At 32.4% G+C, this 15,319-nt stretch overlaps 3 protein-coding genes across 5 annotated transcripts; all 3 read left to right on the top strand.

Moving 5' to 3' along the window:
• Positions 1-63: 63 nt before the first annotated feature.
• On the top strand, positions 64-3,036 carry LOC143187169 (dynein axonemal intermediate chain 2). Of its 3 annotated transcripts, XM_076391213.1 has the most exons (10): positions 67-246; positions 307-468; positions 661-919; positions 980-1,233; positions 1,297-1,456; positions 1,527-1,719; positions 1,797-1,932; positions 2,045-2,191; positions 2,248-2,466; positions 2,921-3,036. In XM_076391213.1, exons 1-10 carry the CDS (start codon positions 67-69, stop codon positions 2,987-2,989), a joined length of 1,779 nt encoding a protein of 592 aa, XP_076247328.1. In that variant the 3' UTR covers positions 2,990-3,036. The 3 variants fall into 3 exon arrangements, with proteins under 3 accessions (XP_076247331.1, XP_076247328.1, XP_076247329.1); XM_076391216.1 differs by having other exon boundaries at positions 64-246; positions 2,248-3,030; XM_076391214.1 differs by lacking the exon at positions 67-246 and having other exon boundaries at positions 448-520; positions 2,248-3,030.
• A 280-nt stretch (positions 3,037-3,316) lies between these two features.
• LOC143187167 (uncharacterized) lies at positions 3,317-9,836 on the top strand. Its single transcript, XM_076391210.1, has 7 exons — positions 3,317-3,655; positions 4,117-6,119; positions 6,208-6,356; positions 6,552-6,905; positions 7,145-7,300; positions 7,663-8,111; positions 8,180-9,836. Exons 2-7 carry the CDS (start codon positions 4,328-4,330, stop codon positions 9,468-9,470), a joined length of 4,191 nt encoding a protein of 1,396 aa, XP_076247325.1. The 5' UTR covers positions 3,317-3,655; positions 4,117-4,327; the 3' UTR covers positions 9,471-9,836.
• Positions 9,837-9,974: 138 nt separating this feature from the next.
• Positions 9,975-15,152, top strand: Tmx3 (Thioredoxin-related transmembrane protein 3). The gene is made up of 11 exons (XM_076391221.1): positions 9,975-11,314; positions 11,423-11,696; positions 12,162-12,219; positions 12,302-12,341; positions 12,637-12,800; positions 12,878-13,061; positions 13,134-13,278; positions 13,364-13,604; positions 13,678-13,870; positions 13,961-14,153; positions 14,228-15,152. Exons 2-11 carry the CDS (start codon positions 11,654-11,656, stop codon positions 14,260-14,262), a joined length of 1,296 nt encoding a protein of 431 aa, XP_076247336.1. The 5' UTR covers positions 9,975-11,314; positions 11,423-11,653; the 3' UTR covers positions 14,263-15,152.
• Positions 15,153-15,319: the final 167 nt, after the last annotated feature.

Raw genomic sequence — 15,319 nt, 5'->3', positions numbered from 1 at the left:
TTGATGTTAAACAGTTAGTGGTTATTATATTGAAAATTAGAGTATACATTTTTATACATAAACAGTATGAATATACAACATACTTATACGAAAAAGAGATGGCAATTTGGAAGATACTGTAGTTTTTCAGATTATCAAAAAGTAGATGTTGACATTAAACCACATGCAGGGTATATGAATAATTATGTGCGAGTAGATCCTGCAACGCGTGGAACACAATGTAGCAAAACATATTCTGTTCATGAGGTATAATCTTATATTAAAATTATATAAAGATGTAATAATTAATGTTATTTTTATTTTCAGGTGAATACAAATACTGCCACGTTCAAAGATAGTGGCATGTATCATTCTGAAGGTGGTTGGCCAAAGGATATAAATATTAAAGATGCAGAACAAACAGTTAGATATAAGCGTAAGATAGAAAAAGATGAGCTACATATTCATACAATGCTTCAATTGTTACCAGTAATGTCTTTTTTTAAACTTCTACAGTGACAGACAAAAGAAAATTTAAAAAGTAAGTAATAAGTAAGTAATAGATGAGCATTACAAATGTGGAATCATATGTCCAGATTTCAGTTTTAAACCCTCTTCTGTCTGTCACTGTATATTAAATTATACATTAACTCGTACAATAGCATTTAAAATTACTTTTAGCCAATGGAACATTGTATACTGCAAAATAATACTTGCAATATTTATGAACAATACTTCAGCTACATGGAACCGGTTTCTTTAATACAAAGAGCATATTCGCGAACAGTTAATGTATATCGTGACATTTTGCACACAAAAAGACAAATAACACATCTTTCCTGGTCACCAGATCAAGGAAACCGTTTTGCAGCTAGTTACTCCAACACTGACTACAAGGCAGGAACAAATGACAACTTTGTATCGTATATTTGGGAAGTAGGTACGTTAAAGTAAAATCATTTAAAATATATGTGACATAAGATATATTTTGAATGTACAGAAAATCCGAATACTCCTTGCATGACATTGAAACCATTTTGTCCTATTTTATCATTGGAATATAATCCTAAAGATAGTAATATATTGGTCAGTGGATTAACAACTGGTCAGGTAGCTTGTTGGGATGTTAGGAAAGGATCTGAACCAGTGGAAACGAGTTCAGTTGAACTTAGTCATAGAGATGTGTGCAATAAAGTGCTGTGGATAAATTCTAAAACTGGTACAGAATTTTTCAGTGCTTCGAAAGATGGGCAGGTATAGTATGACATAAACTGAAAACATTTAATTATTTTTATATAAAGAGACTATAAATTTTAGATAATGTGGTGGGACACTAGAAAATTGCAGATACCAACGGAAACGTTAGTAATAGATTTATGTAAACCAGATGAACAAAATATCAATAAAGCAATCGGAATTTCAGCATTACAATTTGAACCATCTATGGGTACAAGATTTATGTGTGGTCTTGAAAATGGTAAGAAAGAACTGCATGATTCTAAATTTGTATCATTTCTGTTTTTACTAATTTAATTTTTCATGATTAGGTATCGTAATATCAGGGAATCGTAAAGGGAAAACTGCTGGCGAGAAAATAGCAACCAGATTTAAAGCACAATATGGACCTGTAATAAGCCTAGAAAGAAATCCAACATTCGTTAAGAATTTTTTAACTGTTGGAGACTGGACAACAAGAATATGGTCAGAAGATTGTAAAGAGTCTTGTATTGCTTGGACGCCGTACGTATGTTTAAAAGTTTTAAATTTATAACCATTTCAATATTAGGAGTTGCTAACATTTTAGTTATTTGTTTTAGTGGTCACAGGGACTTCTTAATGGGTGGAGCATGGAGTGTAACACGATTTTCTGTGTTCTTTTTAATAAAAGTGGATGGCACTTTAGATGTATGGGATTTATTAATTCAGCAAGATTCTCCAGTTCTTAGCGTGAAAGTATATATCAATAGACAATACGTAGCTTGTCTCGTGAAACGTTAACCATTGTCATAGTTAGATTCCCGTAGGTAGACCACCCAAGTATTTATATCTTGAAAATAAATAATAGGTCTGTGATGAAATTCTAACATGTGTGAAACCGCATGAACAAGGACAATTGGCTGCTGTTGCTAACAAAAGCGGGACAACATTCCTACTTGAATTTTCGGAAGCACTGACAATTAATCAAAGGAATGACAAATTTTTATTTACAGCGGTAAGTTTAATCTTATCAATTTAACTTCAGTGTAATTAAACTATTGAAATTAATAGCTTCTTGACAGAGAAACACGTAGGGAGAAGGTAATAGAAGCTAAAAACAGAGAATTAAGATTGAAAATAAAATCTCTTCGAAATACCAATGTTGAAACTGAAAGTGTGGTAGGAAATATTAAAACAGATGAAAAGTTAGATTCGAGGAACTCTACTTTAGGTAGTAATGATACAATGATAATGAATTATGAACAAGAGTATGAAAATGCTATTAATGCTGTAAGTATATGTAGTTTGAGAGATCATACAATATTAATCCTTCATCAGCAATCTTGGTACTTTAAGGCACAGGCCTCAGTAGTCTTTTCAAGTTCTAAACTAAACAGAAACTAAAGAAAATGGCACAATATTTATTAATGAAAACTATTAGACAATATCTTTCTAATCCTTGGTGCCATATAAATGACCCAGATTGCTGACAGTGTTACTAAAAAAATGGATTGCTGATAAAGGGTTAACACATTGCAGGCCAATTAGAAAATATATTATTCCTTCAGATAAAGACTGATTGTGAGCTATCATATGTGTACAGGGTGTCCCTGTTTAATGGGATCATTTAAATACCTGCCTTATTTATTGTTCTATTAAAAAAAATGTCAAGAAAGTATATAGTCTGCAATGTGTTAAAATTTTATTTATTATACGAATTAAATAATTATTTATATTTTGTTAGGAAATAACAAAGCAAGCAGAAATGGATAATGAACAAGTAAATGACAAACATATTGTGAATGGGAACTAAATTATTAATTATCAATAAATAGATTAATAAATTCTGTTGTTTAGTAAGTTTGGTCTTTGTTTTTTATACAAACATTTTTTATGTTTCTAATGAGGATATAAAATATGTCTTTAATCTCTCTAAAAGATTATTTTTTTAAATTTGTAAAAATTTCGTTTATTTTATTTAGAAATTACTATACTAAACGAAGTTTTTAATCAGGGCTGAGAACCCACTTTCTTTTATCGATCTGTGAACACCTGCTTCGCAACGGGACCAGCCGAAGTTTCTTAGATACATTTCGATAAATATTAACATATTCCGACTGTCAGTTATACAAGTGTGAACGTAAATATTCTCCGTCAAATAATTTGTGTGTTCAAATTTTTGATATAGTGTGTATAAAAATATCGATCCTGAAGAGTGATTTTTGAATTGCGAAAGAACTATATCTTTTAAAATAAACTAAAGGATGCAAAAAGTATGAAAAATGTAGAAAGCTGGTTACAGTTAGAACGTAAAAGTGTTTCTAGAAGCGCGAAAAGATACGTAAAAATTTTAAATAGACGCATTTTAATTGTCCGGAAGAACAGATCAACCATGTTGATTCGGGTACCAACCGGAAGAATTTTAAAACTACTTTGTAAATAACCGCATAACCTTAAAAAATCTAAAATTTAAAGAATAGTACGTAACAAGTCAATACTATTCTTTTTTTTTTGGGTATCTGTGTACTTATATTGTAATTTTTGTTGCTTTTTGGATAGCTATTTAAAGCATAAAACATAAAAATCCAAATTGTATGAAGAGTAGAATACCTTGTCAAAATAGGACCATTTATTATGGTATCACCCTTTATAAACATTAATACGAAAAGTACTGAAGAAGAAATATAAACTGTCCTATAAACAAATTCATTTTCAGAAAATGGACCCTTAACCTGTTAGCTGTGCATGACGAATATATTCGTCATGAAAATTGCAATTTTTGGTGTCATGACGAGTATACTCATCATCTCTTCATTTTTAGCGACACAATGATACACACTTCCAAAACAAAATTACACAGCTAACAAATTAATATTTTCCAAGTTAACAATTATAACTATTAATTTCAATGTCTGTGTTCAATCTTTTTTTCATTCTCAGGAAAAGTAAGATATGTTCGCTACCAAAATGGAATAATCTATTTCAGTCTAATCTTATACATTAGATTTATTTGATAAAGCATCACAGCTACAAAGTGAACCACTAACTGTAGTCATGAAATCAAATATACGAATGACTTTAAAAGATCCAATAACATAAAATTAACAAAAGAGATTCAGCGTTAAGCGAGACACAAGTAAGATAATAAAAAATGGAGTCAGAGTTGCGAAGCACATCGGTGAAAAGAAAAAAGAAGAAGAAAAGAGAGTTGTATGAAGACGAAGCTAAGCCACATTCGCTTACGAGTATTCGTAATTCTCATTCTAAAGATACTGACGATTCTTCCGAAAATGCTACTCTCATCGACAAGGGCAGAGCTAAAGAAGACACAGAAAGATCTTTCAGAATATTTGATACAAGCAGATCAAAGAAATTCAGTAATGCAGGCTCAACAGATTTGGAAGAGTTCCATGCTTCGAGGTCCATGGACGTCGTCGTGGATATCCACCGAGAGTACAACGTTAACAAACATCGCGATGAAATTGAAGAAATTGGCGCGATTCCGGCGAAAGAATCTCCAAGGGAGTCAGAAAGCTTCAAAGTATTTTCGAAAACGAATGCTTCTCGAGGCAGGAGAAGAATCGAGGCACAACGATTAAAGATCGACTCGAGTCAGAGTCTCAAAGAGGAGCACGATGATATAGAAGTCATAGAATCTTTGGACCTGATAGAAGAATTTCAAGAAGAGACAACAACAAAAGAGAGATCCAACAAAGACACTAGCCAGTCTCTTGAGGGAAAGCCATCTAGAAGACAATGGAGCATGCCAGAAAGTCGTATAGAGGAGCCAAAGAAGCCACCGAGGAGACGTTGGTCAAAAGACACCTCTGTGATCCGATTACCAGAATCAAAAAGCATTTCCTGGACGATCTCATCCAAAAAGGAGAAACCATTGATTCGAGGGAAACCGTCGGCTGCAACGCGAACATCGAAGCAAAACCTTTCGGGTATCGATAACGCAGCTTTCATGTTAGAAAACGAAGAAATTCTGAGAATCGAGACTGATTACAATCAACAAGACACGAGAATTGAAATGACGGAGATTAGTAATGAATTGGGGACAAAAACGAACGATCGAAGTTCCCGAAAATCATTGGTCCAAGGAAAGGTAGAAGAAACAATTCTAATAAATCAGAATGGATTTAAGGATTCAATTGTTCAAAGCGTCGAAGAAAGGACAGAGGCCATAGTGGATATCGAGAGTATTGAGGATGCATCTACGAAGCAAGAAAAAGGATCCAGGAATGAAATAAAAAGTACTGAAGAAAACGGAGAAAGAGATTCAGACGAATCGAGTGATTCCAAAAGCTTGGAAGAAGTTACTGCACGCTCGAGTCGTTCCTCTGAAGAAACATTAACAAAGGATCAATTGCGTCTGAAAAGAGGCAAAATTCCCAGAAGAAGTCTTACTGATGATGAGACTCGTTCTGATCAACGCACAATATCTACCACCGAAGATGATTTAGAAGAAGAAACAAATGATGAGGGATCTACAAAAGCCATCGCAAAAAGAAGAAAATCGAAGCAAAGGGAGAAGAAGAAAAGCGTTCGCCAGAGTGTTTCTAGTTCTTCAGTACATACGGAGGACTCAAAGAAGAAAAAGAAAGGTACGAAATATATCTCTATAACGATTCATAGAGCAGACATGCTGGAAATTGATTACGTGACGAAACACCCGATGGTGAAGGTCCATATCATGGATGCTGAGATTGGGAAGTATTTAAAGAGCGATCAGGGAACGCATGGGTACCTGCAACCTATGATAACAGGAAAATTCGATTTCAAGGAGAACAGGTCCATAGTGCCAGTATGGGAGGAAGAACTCATTTTTGAGCATAACTTTGATGCGCTGTTGAAAACCGAAAACGAACAGGTTGTGATTCTTTTTGAGATCGTCGATCTTCTGAGCTTTGCTGAAGCCAGTTTTAACTACGATAGATTTGGCAAGTTTATGAACAAACATTTGATAAGTTGAGTTATTAATTAATAAATTATTACTGGAAATGTTTAATTGACTAATTTTATGTGTAGGTCACGAGAGATGCTGGTACAAAGTTGCATGGGCTTTTCTAAGACCAGTAGGGAAGAGTAACATTCTTCATGTTAATAAAAAAGTCAGATTACAACTATACAAACCTCAGAAAACCGTGAAGAAATTTGAAAGATTTCATACGTGCGAAGTAAGTTATATTAATGGTAAATACCTAAATTCAAAAGAGTTTTATTCTACAGACTGACTCAAATAAAGTATTCCAAACTGTTTTCTCAAAAAAAAAGATGAAGCTATTGCCTTTATTTTTTTTTAATTAGCTCAAAGAAGTTCCTCTTTTGTGTACAAAATAATACTTTAGTTTAATCATTAATTTGTCCATTAGGTGTACACGTGGTGGAAGTCCAGCAAAAGAGAAAAGTATCCTAGCAGCTTATTCGTCACCGTAGCTGCTATTGATCCTCCAAAATTAGAGCCTGTTTTTTATCAGCAACTATCTTTGCACGATTTATCTGAGGTGCTTAGCGAAGTGCAAAAGGCCTCAGCTCGCACCTCAGATTCTATTAATTTGCCAAAGTGGACTCGATTAGCTGCGCAGTCGTGCAAAATACCCAACGAGAGCGTTTTCGAGACTGATGTCAGCGAAAACGGAAGTTTTTTCGTTGCTTTCAGCAACGATGGCAAATATTTGGCGTGCACCCTTTCTGAGGAGCGCGATTATCCTATTGTCGTTTATGAGGTGAATCATGAATTCTATATCAACAATAACACAGTATCAGATCACTCGAAGGGTTTGTGTTGATTTCTTAACTAAAATTTATGATAAAATATTTGTGATATTCGATGAGTACCATTTTTGTTTACGATTATCAGTTTATAGAAGTAGAAACAGTGATACAGATCTTTTGATTGATCTAATATGATGTTAGTATAATATAACACTATATAAAATTATTAATATTAAGGATGTTCTGTTAGATCAAAGAGAAGGAAGTTCTCGTGCGATTTTCGGGACATAGCACATTCGTTTATTCCCTTAACTGGTCTGAGAACGACAATTATTTGCTCTCTGTTTCATCCGACCAAACGGCACGTATTTGGGATGTTCAGAATCAAATTATACAATATGTAGAAGTAAGAGGAATATATCCTTCATTTAAAGCCTTTTCTGTCCTATAACAAATGGGACTTTACTATGCTTTAAATTTATTTCTTTATGAATGTTTCTAATAATTCTATATCCGAGAGTGACACTAACTTAAGTCCAGTTTTTTTTTTTTTTTTCATTTTATTAAAACACTAAGAATCTATTTTAGTTACAAAAAGGTTTAATAATATAAATTACTTCATATTCTATGTTAAATAATGGGTAATCGCATTTTTTCTGTTTTCTTGGAAAATAACAAAAAAGGACTTGGCTCAGTTTAACTCTCAGGGAGACATTCTCAAAATTTCACAAGATTAATTAAGGTAAAATTAAATTACATTTGCAACAGATGATGCCACATCCTTCATACGTCTACTGTGGCAAATTTGCTCCAGGAGGTACTGCAATCGTTGCAACAGGATGCTACGATCGAATAGCGCGTATCTGGATTAAAAACAGGAAATTGAAGAACCGTGATCTTATCCAAGAACTAGAGGGCCACGGGGGCTTCATAAACTCCATGTGCTTCCAAAAGAATAGTAATTTATTAACCGCAGACAGCGTTGGTGTAATAATAGTATGGACAGTGAAGAAAAGTCGGCGAGAATCGTCAAGAAAAGAATGGCACATATCGAGGAAGATAAGAGTTAAAGAGATAGATAGTGTAATAATTAACACGATCGTTTTGCACCCTTTGGAGTCTAGACTGCTTGTCCATTCAAGGAACAATGAACTCAGGATGTTGGATCTCGCGACTGGGGTAGTTCTGCGAAAATATCACGATCTGAACAACCAGAGGTACCCTCTTTTATAAGCTTTAACCGATTTATTTATTCAAACAATTTTCTGTTAAATACTCATTACAGAATACAAACAACAGCCTGCGTTTCTCCCTGCGGAGGGCTAATTTTCTGCGGAGGTGAGGACAGCTCTTTAAACGTGTGGAATTTGGAAACAGGAACTCTCTTGGCCAAGTACATCTTAGATCGAAATTTCAGAGCAGTGACTTGCGTGGATTATCATCCATACGATCACGTACTGGCCTATTCGACTTTTGGCAGTCCCGCGCCAGTTAGAATTTTAAGATTCAACAAAGACGCTACGGGAGACGATGTAGGATTAAAACTGATGGGAGAAACTGATAATAAAGTGGACGATAACGTTCCATTAAAACCTTTGAATAGTATTGGAACCTCCAGAGAAAGATCACGGTCTAACAGCAGAACCCCAGAAGAAGCCTCAAAAGAAAGAGGTTTGCAGTATAGTCGAAGTCAAAGGCTCAACCCTGTCGAATCTTTCGGTAGCATCTTTTCAGAAAAAGATGATAAATACACTGATACGAGGCTGAAGCTTCGACGATTAAACGAAACTGAACAAACGTTAAAGAATCGAAGCGCGAATCGTTTGTATAACATCATTGAAAAGATTGATAGGATTTTATCGAACACTTCTAGGTCATCGGGCGACGTGGAATCAGGAAGGAACTTTTCGTATACTCATGACATGGGTGATATTTCGGGGGAACAAAATATTGAAATAGAAAATGAAAAAGGAAAGAAAAGAAATAAGCCTGCATACTTAAATGCTGGTGGTGACCACTCAAGTTTATATTTTGACTCGAGTACAGGGAACAATACGAGTAAAGGCTATGATTTTGAATTGAAAACACAAGTAAACATGAGAGCCAGCAATTGGAACACAAAGAAAAGATCAAAGAGTGCTAAACAAAGGAGAAGCAAAGAATATGAGGATGATGCATTGAAAGTTTTGTCTGACAGTGCAACAAATTATCACAAAATTAAAGTTTACAATGATACTGAAACTACGTCACCCAAGACTCTCGAAACTAGTTTTATTATCCAAGCGAAAGATAATAATGCGACTAATTTATATTATAATAAAGGTTTTAATAAAGATTATTCGAATTCGTCTGATAGTGCTGGCACATATGTTGTGGAAAAGAATAGCATTGAGAATAGTGATGAAGACTCTGTTAAATTTTTGGGGAGTAAAGATTTGATAAAGAGTGACACAGGGAACTATTCAAATAATGCAAAACATTCTGGTAGTGAGAGTTCGGTGCCTAGTAATGCAACTTTTACTGTTGAGAATGAAATCCCTGTACCAAAACCAAGGAGAAAGAAAAATCTTACTTGAAGAAATTTTTACAAAGGTTCAGAAATAAAAAAAACTATTTCAACAAGTTTACAGTGAAAAACATTTTTATCTAATCTTATGAACACAAAACTTGTTTGCATTAAATAATTCCAAGACATGGTGAATATAAGAACAAGAAAACAGTGTCATAATCTATCATATTTCATGAATGTAATGTTACATTATATATCATGAAACCTTTTATTGTTCTCTTTGCATTTATTCTGTAAAAATATTTCATGCGATATTGTACTATAGTAATGTTTATAATTTAACGATAAACAGCAATTGCTAAAAATTAATTTAAATTAAATTTGAAAATTGAAGACATTAATTGCTACTAATTTCTTTTTTCATTGCATTGTGTTTGTAAAAGTTGTTGGTCATGTATATGAAGTTAGTTGAATTTAAGAGACATTTAAATTTTATAACGTGAAAAAGAAGTTTATAATAATGACATTTGATTAAAATTCATTAAATTGAGAAGTATGGAATCCCTTAAAATTTAAATAAAAATTTTATACGCGTACGTTCTTAACTTTCATTTCAAATAAGGGATGTTCTTTCGGAGGCTAATTAGAGCCTCCGTGAAAATAATTATATTACCCTTCTTGTATTTAACGTATTTATACACAGCATATTTAATAGCCTTAATTAACACGGCTCTTACGATTTATTTAAAGCTTATGTATAAACTAACCGGGATCCATCCAATAGATATCAGATATGGTGTGATAGAGGACGAGGTACGCAATTTTTAAATAAGTAAATGTTAAATTTACAACAGAGACTTCAAAGCAAACAATTCGAAAAGCTCTATAATTTACAAAAGCCATTTCCGCGAGCTCCATAATTAAAAACAATTATTTCACGAACTAGCTATTCCTTTCGACAAATAATTTTCATATTCCATAACGCATTTCTAATTTTTATTTTCATCAACGAACTCTTGATTCCCACAATATCGAAATTAGTGTATCTGTAAATAGTATCGTTAAAAACGTAAGAAAATAAAAAGAAGAATCGATGGTTCAACCCTAAATTCGTGACATACATGCATATAATTAAAAAGTGAATCTCGCAAGTGAAATCGGGGGAAAATGGGCAGTGTATTGACGAGTTTGGCTACCATTGGCCTGACCATCATTTTCTTTCCTTTTTTATTTCTTTGCTACGTGTATATCGTTTTCGTTATGGTCGTTTTTAACGTCATACACTCGTTTTATATTTTTCTCTTAATGTTGCTTAGCGGTTTCCCCGATAGCACAATTGCCGATGAAGAGTAAGTCTACGTAAGTTGCTTAAAAATGTACGGCCAAGAATGCAAAGACATAAGTCAATGATCTGCCGATTTAAATGACACAAAACCTACTTTATGATCTTCCTTTCAGGACTTCGAGGAAATCGAATCTAATGAGGAAAGTGAAGAAACGCTTAGATCTCAAATTCCATAAAATGTCAGCGTTAAATACAACTAAATATGTATGGAAAGGAATAGAAACTTTCGATACAGCTAGAAACTAAATATCTTTCATATGATGTACAAATAAAATTCCTATTTTTATAAACAAAAACCTTCGCTTCAACCGACATTCAACTTACCCGATTGTCTCACAACTCGCAACGAAGAAAATTCTTCCGAATATAAACCAGTTAGCAAAGAATTAAATCACGATTCAAATGGAAGAATCGAACTGACAGTTTATAGAACTGAATTTTGCTGCGATTAATTCTGAGAAGACTATAAAAATTGCTAGAAAATAAAGAAAACAATAACGTTAGCGAACATGATGAACTATGCATATTTCGACTATATTTCTGTCCCTTGGATTTCAATAATTAAGGTGAAGTCTACTCACATGTTAGAAAAATTAAAAATTTGCAATAAATGCACTTTGATGTCCCCCCTGCCTCTTTATCTACTGTTTTCATTCATTTCATATTTCATATAGATGTTACAAAGAGCAAAATTCAGCAGTTCTAAAGGAGCCGGTATGAAGACCGTGTGGCGTCGAACGAAAACATGGTAGAACTACAGTGGAGTTTATCGTTTGTGTCGCAGTTTAAAAGCCGAAAATTTTAATCGTTACAACTATGTGGAAATAAATTGACTGGCCCTGACGTTTCGGACTTTAAGATTAAATGAAAAAGGCTTCTCCTCACTTAATAGTCTCTTCGCTGCGATGGTAACATTAACGAAATTTGTGCTCATCGCAACTATTTATGGTAAATATGTACAGTGAAATTATTTGGTTTCGTACATGCATGTTTTGTTGATGTTATTTAAAGAAGTGTAAATTTGATAATAAATCATTGGTTTCATAACCTTAATGTTAGCGATCGATAATTTACCAGTATAGCATGATATTGAAAATATTAATTTTGAACAAAAATTTAACGAATTTATTTTCTTATGCTAACAATTTTTTTTGGATCAATAAGTAGACTTAGAGATCATACTAATGAATGCATTATATTCAAATTTGAGTTTTTTATTTATTATTACCTGAGGGTTCCAGGTTGGAGCTATATCCGGAAGGAAATGAATGATGATCAGTAGCAAATCAAATTTCATACTGTATAATCAAGTAGTGCACTTGTCATGTTTCAATTTTTTATTGCATGCTTGTGAACATTTAGGCCTAGTTGCTGTTGACAAATATACTCATTATAATATCAAATATTTTTTAGCTTTTTCGGGGATTTCCACACAAATAACAGCATCTCGTGTATTGGAATTAAGTGACAGGTATAGAAGAATTAAAAATATAGTATACACTTTTATATTATTCATATACAAAGTCTATATTTTTATAAACATTTGGTTTTAGATTCTTAGATATACATAAAGATGGACAATGGCTAGTAATGGTATGAATACCACTTATAGTATATATTATAGTATCCACTTCAATATAGCAAGATTGTAAATCCAAGCATCTAGTACCAGCTGATATAAACATATAAGGAATCTTGACTTTAGTCTTGAAAAAAAAAACAGAAGTCTTTTTCTCCAATATTTCTACTTTTTAAACATTTTCTTTGACATTCTTTTGCTTTTAGAATCTTGTTATATTCTGTGGGATATTATGTGTAATATATTATTTTAATTTTTTCATCTAAAGACTTCTAAAACTAATATTTATACAAAACAATGCTTTTTTAGATGTACGCCCCATGGTGTGCACATTGCAAACGGCTGGAACCAATCTGGGCACATGTAGCACAACATTTACATGCAACATCAATACGAGTAGGACGAGTAGATTGTACTCGATTTACAAGTGTAGCTCATGCATTCAGAGTCAAAGGATTTCCAACTATTATATTGTAAAATGAAAGAATTAAATTACTTTTTTTAATATAAAATCAATATATTTTTACTCATTTCACTTATCTGTCTATAGTTTGAAAGGTGAACACGAGTTTGTATACCATGGGGACAGAACACGAGATGAAATAGTAAAATTTGCACTGAGAGTGAGTGGTCCTCCTGTTCAAGAAGTAACAAAAACTCAAAGTTTTGACACAATTAAAAGAGACCGTGATCTATACTTTTTATATGTTGGAGAAAGATCTGGACCATTATGGGTAAAACAAACATTTTATTTTATTCATAACTTGATAATAGAAATTTTAATTAACAGAAATTTTTCTATTCAGGAATATTACCATAAGACTGCTGATGTGTTCCAACCTCATGCATTTTTCTATCAATCTCATCCAAAGGTTGTTAATAATTATGCCCCAGTGGAAAATGTTCCAGCATTGTTTGTTTATAAAGAAAATACACACTATAATTTTACTGGTAAGATACATAATGCATGTAATATAACAAGAGAACTCTATTATTTGATTCATAATAATTGGTTCATATGTGATTTGCAATTTAGGCCACACTACACATGATATAGAAAAATTAAATGAAACATTGTACAGATGGATAAATGCAGAACGTTTTCCTACGTTTCCAAAAGTAACAAGAGGAAATATAAATCAACTTTTTTTGACAAATAAAAATCTAGTTCTAGCAGTGGTAGAAGAAAATCAGTTAGAAGAAGTACCACCGCATATGGTACGATTCAAAGATATGGTAGAATCTGTAATAAAAAGCAAACGAGAAAAGTATCACGAGTAAGTTGTACTATAATAATTTGCATACTGTTTCAATCAATACATGATAGTAATCATTGTTTTTTTTAATCAGTCACTTTCAGTTTGGTTGGATAGCTAGTCCTGATCTAGTCAATAGTATAGCTATGATGGTTCTACCATTACCAAGCTTAATTGTTATTAATACTACGACAAACCACCATCACATTCCAGAGGATGAAGCAGAAAAACTGACTCCTCATGTGATAGAGTTGTTCCTAGAGCAAGTGCATAATGAAAGCGCTCCGGTAAATGAAAATCTACTTTTCAAAATAGATTTTAATCATTTTACAAATAGAAGAATGTAACATCTAATACAAAAACGTGCAAATTTTCAGCGATATGGTGGAAACAGTTGGCTAGTACATATTTACAGGTCGTGGTTCGAGTTAAAAACAACTCTTACTGCGATGTGGATGGGTAATCCTATCCTGACAATGGTTTTATTTGGCTTACCAGCTGGATTTTTATCATTAATATGTTATGGCATTTGTTGTCCAGATATTTTAGATGCAGACGATGAGGAAGAAGGTAAATTTATTACTTGTTCAAATTCTGGCGTATATGTGTATAAAATATTTTTTAATTATTTTCTGATATTGTAGAGCAACCAGGAGCAAATCATATAAAGAAAGACTAAGAGCACGTTATCATTTGTATTATGTCTGTGAAATTTTATGAGACTTTCAATGGTATAAAGGTTTGTACTCTATTATTTAATGTGAAATAATTTTTTGTTTGAACAGAATACAATTATGTGGATCAGTTTACTGATCATTTTAAATAGATAATGAACTTAAAAAATTCTATGAATTAGGTAGAATAATAATTAACCCTCGTACAGTGTACAGTGCTGACTATTTTATATTCAATTCTTGTTTTTTTTTTCATATGCATTTTGTAATAAACATTTATGTTGAATATCGATTCTTTTAATGACACTAATTCTTGAAGAAATGTAAAGAGTACTCTGTACATAATACTTACTATAGAGTTAACAGATTGTAAAATATTAATAATTGATATCTTCATTTCATTTTTGTATAAATGCGTAAAATATGTAATTTGTGAGCAAGTTTACATATTTCGATTGCTATTGAAGATAAAAAAATGACTAAGCAATCGATAAATAATGAATCTAGATTCTCTTATTTTGGATTTGAAAAAAAGGCAGGTACTGTCGAACGAGGGTTAAAATACACTTTAGCTAAATGGATCGTTCACAAGACAATACAAATCATGTAATTAAATGAGCTTTTTTAAATCTCGTGAAAGAATTTGTCTTGTATCATAATTTTTAGTAATTCAAATATAAAATATATTAAAGAGTTGTGAAAGAATGTGAATGTTCAAGTAGAATTACATGTTTATATTTAAAACTAAAACTATATGTTTCTTTGTATAAATGTAGTGAACAAATATGTCACACTACACCAAGTTTAATCGTTGTGTAAACTTCTTGAATGCTTGATTTGGAGCATGGAAGTTCTTTTTAGGAATGGGGAAATAAATATACATTTTGAATGTGTATTTACTTATATTTAATAAAAAAGAATGATAACTAATAAGTTCATAAATCCTTTTTAATAATTGTACGTTGAGAAAAACTTCTGAATTATATGCAGAATGGAGATAATCAACGAAAGTTTATTTTAATAAATTATAAATAATAAAATCTAGATTACAATCAATGATAC

This window comes from Calliopsis andreniformis, unplaced genomic scaffold, assembly GCF_051401765.1.
Source record: "Calliopsis andreniformis isolate RMS-2024a unplaced genomic scaffold, iyCalAndr_principal scaffold0022, whole genome shotgun sequence".
Classification (NCBI taxonomy): Eukaryota; Metazoa; Arthropoda; class Insecta; order Hymenoptera; family Andrenidae; genus Calliopsis; species Calliopsis andreniformis.
The sequence above is the reverse complement of the archived record's forward strand: the minus strand, read 5'-3'. Positions and strand labels throughout refer to the sequence as shown.

Bases quoted from the DNA above. Each gene is read 5' to 3' on its own strand.
- LOC143187169 (XM_076391216.1), top strand. From the start codon at position 67: ATGAATATACAACATACTTATACGAAAAAGAGATGGCAATTTGGAAGA. The intron at 920-979 runs GTACGTTAAAGT...TTGAATGTACAG, and splicing joins ATCGTATATTTGGGAAGTAG to AAAATCCGAATACTCCTTGC. The intron at 1,234-1,296 runs GTATAGTATGAC...TATAAATTTTAG, and splicing joins GTGCTTCGAAAGATGGGCAG to ATAATGTGGTGGGACACTAG.
- LOC143187167 (XM_076391210.1), top strand. From the start codon at position 4,328: ATGGAGTCAGAGTTGCGAAGCACATCGGTGAAAAGAAAAAAGAAGAAG. The intron at 6,906-7,144 runs GTGAATCATGAA...ATGTTCTGTTAG, and splicing joins ATCCTATTGTCGTTTATGAG to ATCAAAGAGAAGGAAGTTCT. The intron at 8,112-8,179 runs GTACCCTCTTTT...TACTCATTACAG, and splicing joins CACGATCTGAACAACCAGAG to AATACAAACAACAGCCTGCG.
- Tmx3 (XM_076391221.1), top strand. From the start codon at position 11,654: ATGGTAACATTAACGAAATTTGTGCTCATCGCAACTATTTATG. The intron at 13,871-13,960 runs GTAAATGAAAAT...GCAAATTTTCAG, and splicing joins TGCATAATGAAAGCGCTCCG to CGATATGGTGGAAACAGTTG. The intron at 14,154-14,227 runs GTAAATTTATTA...CTGATATTGTAG, and splicing joins TGCAGACGATGAGGAAGAAG to AGCAACCAGGAGCAAATCAT.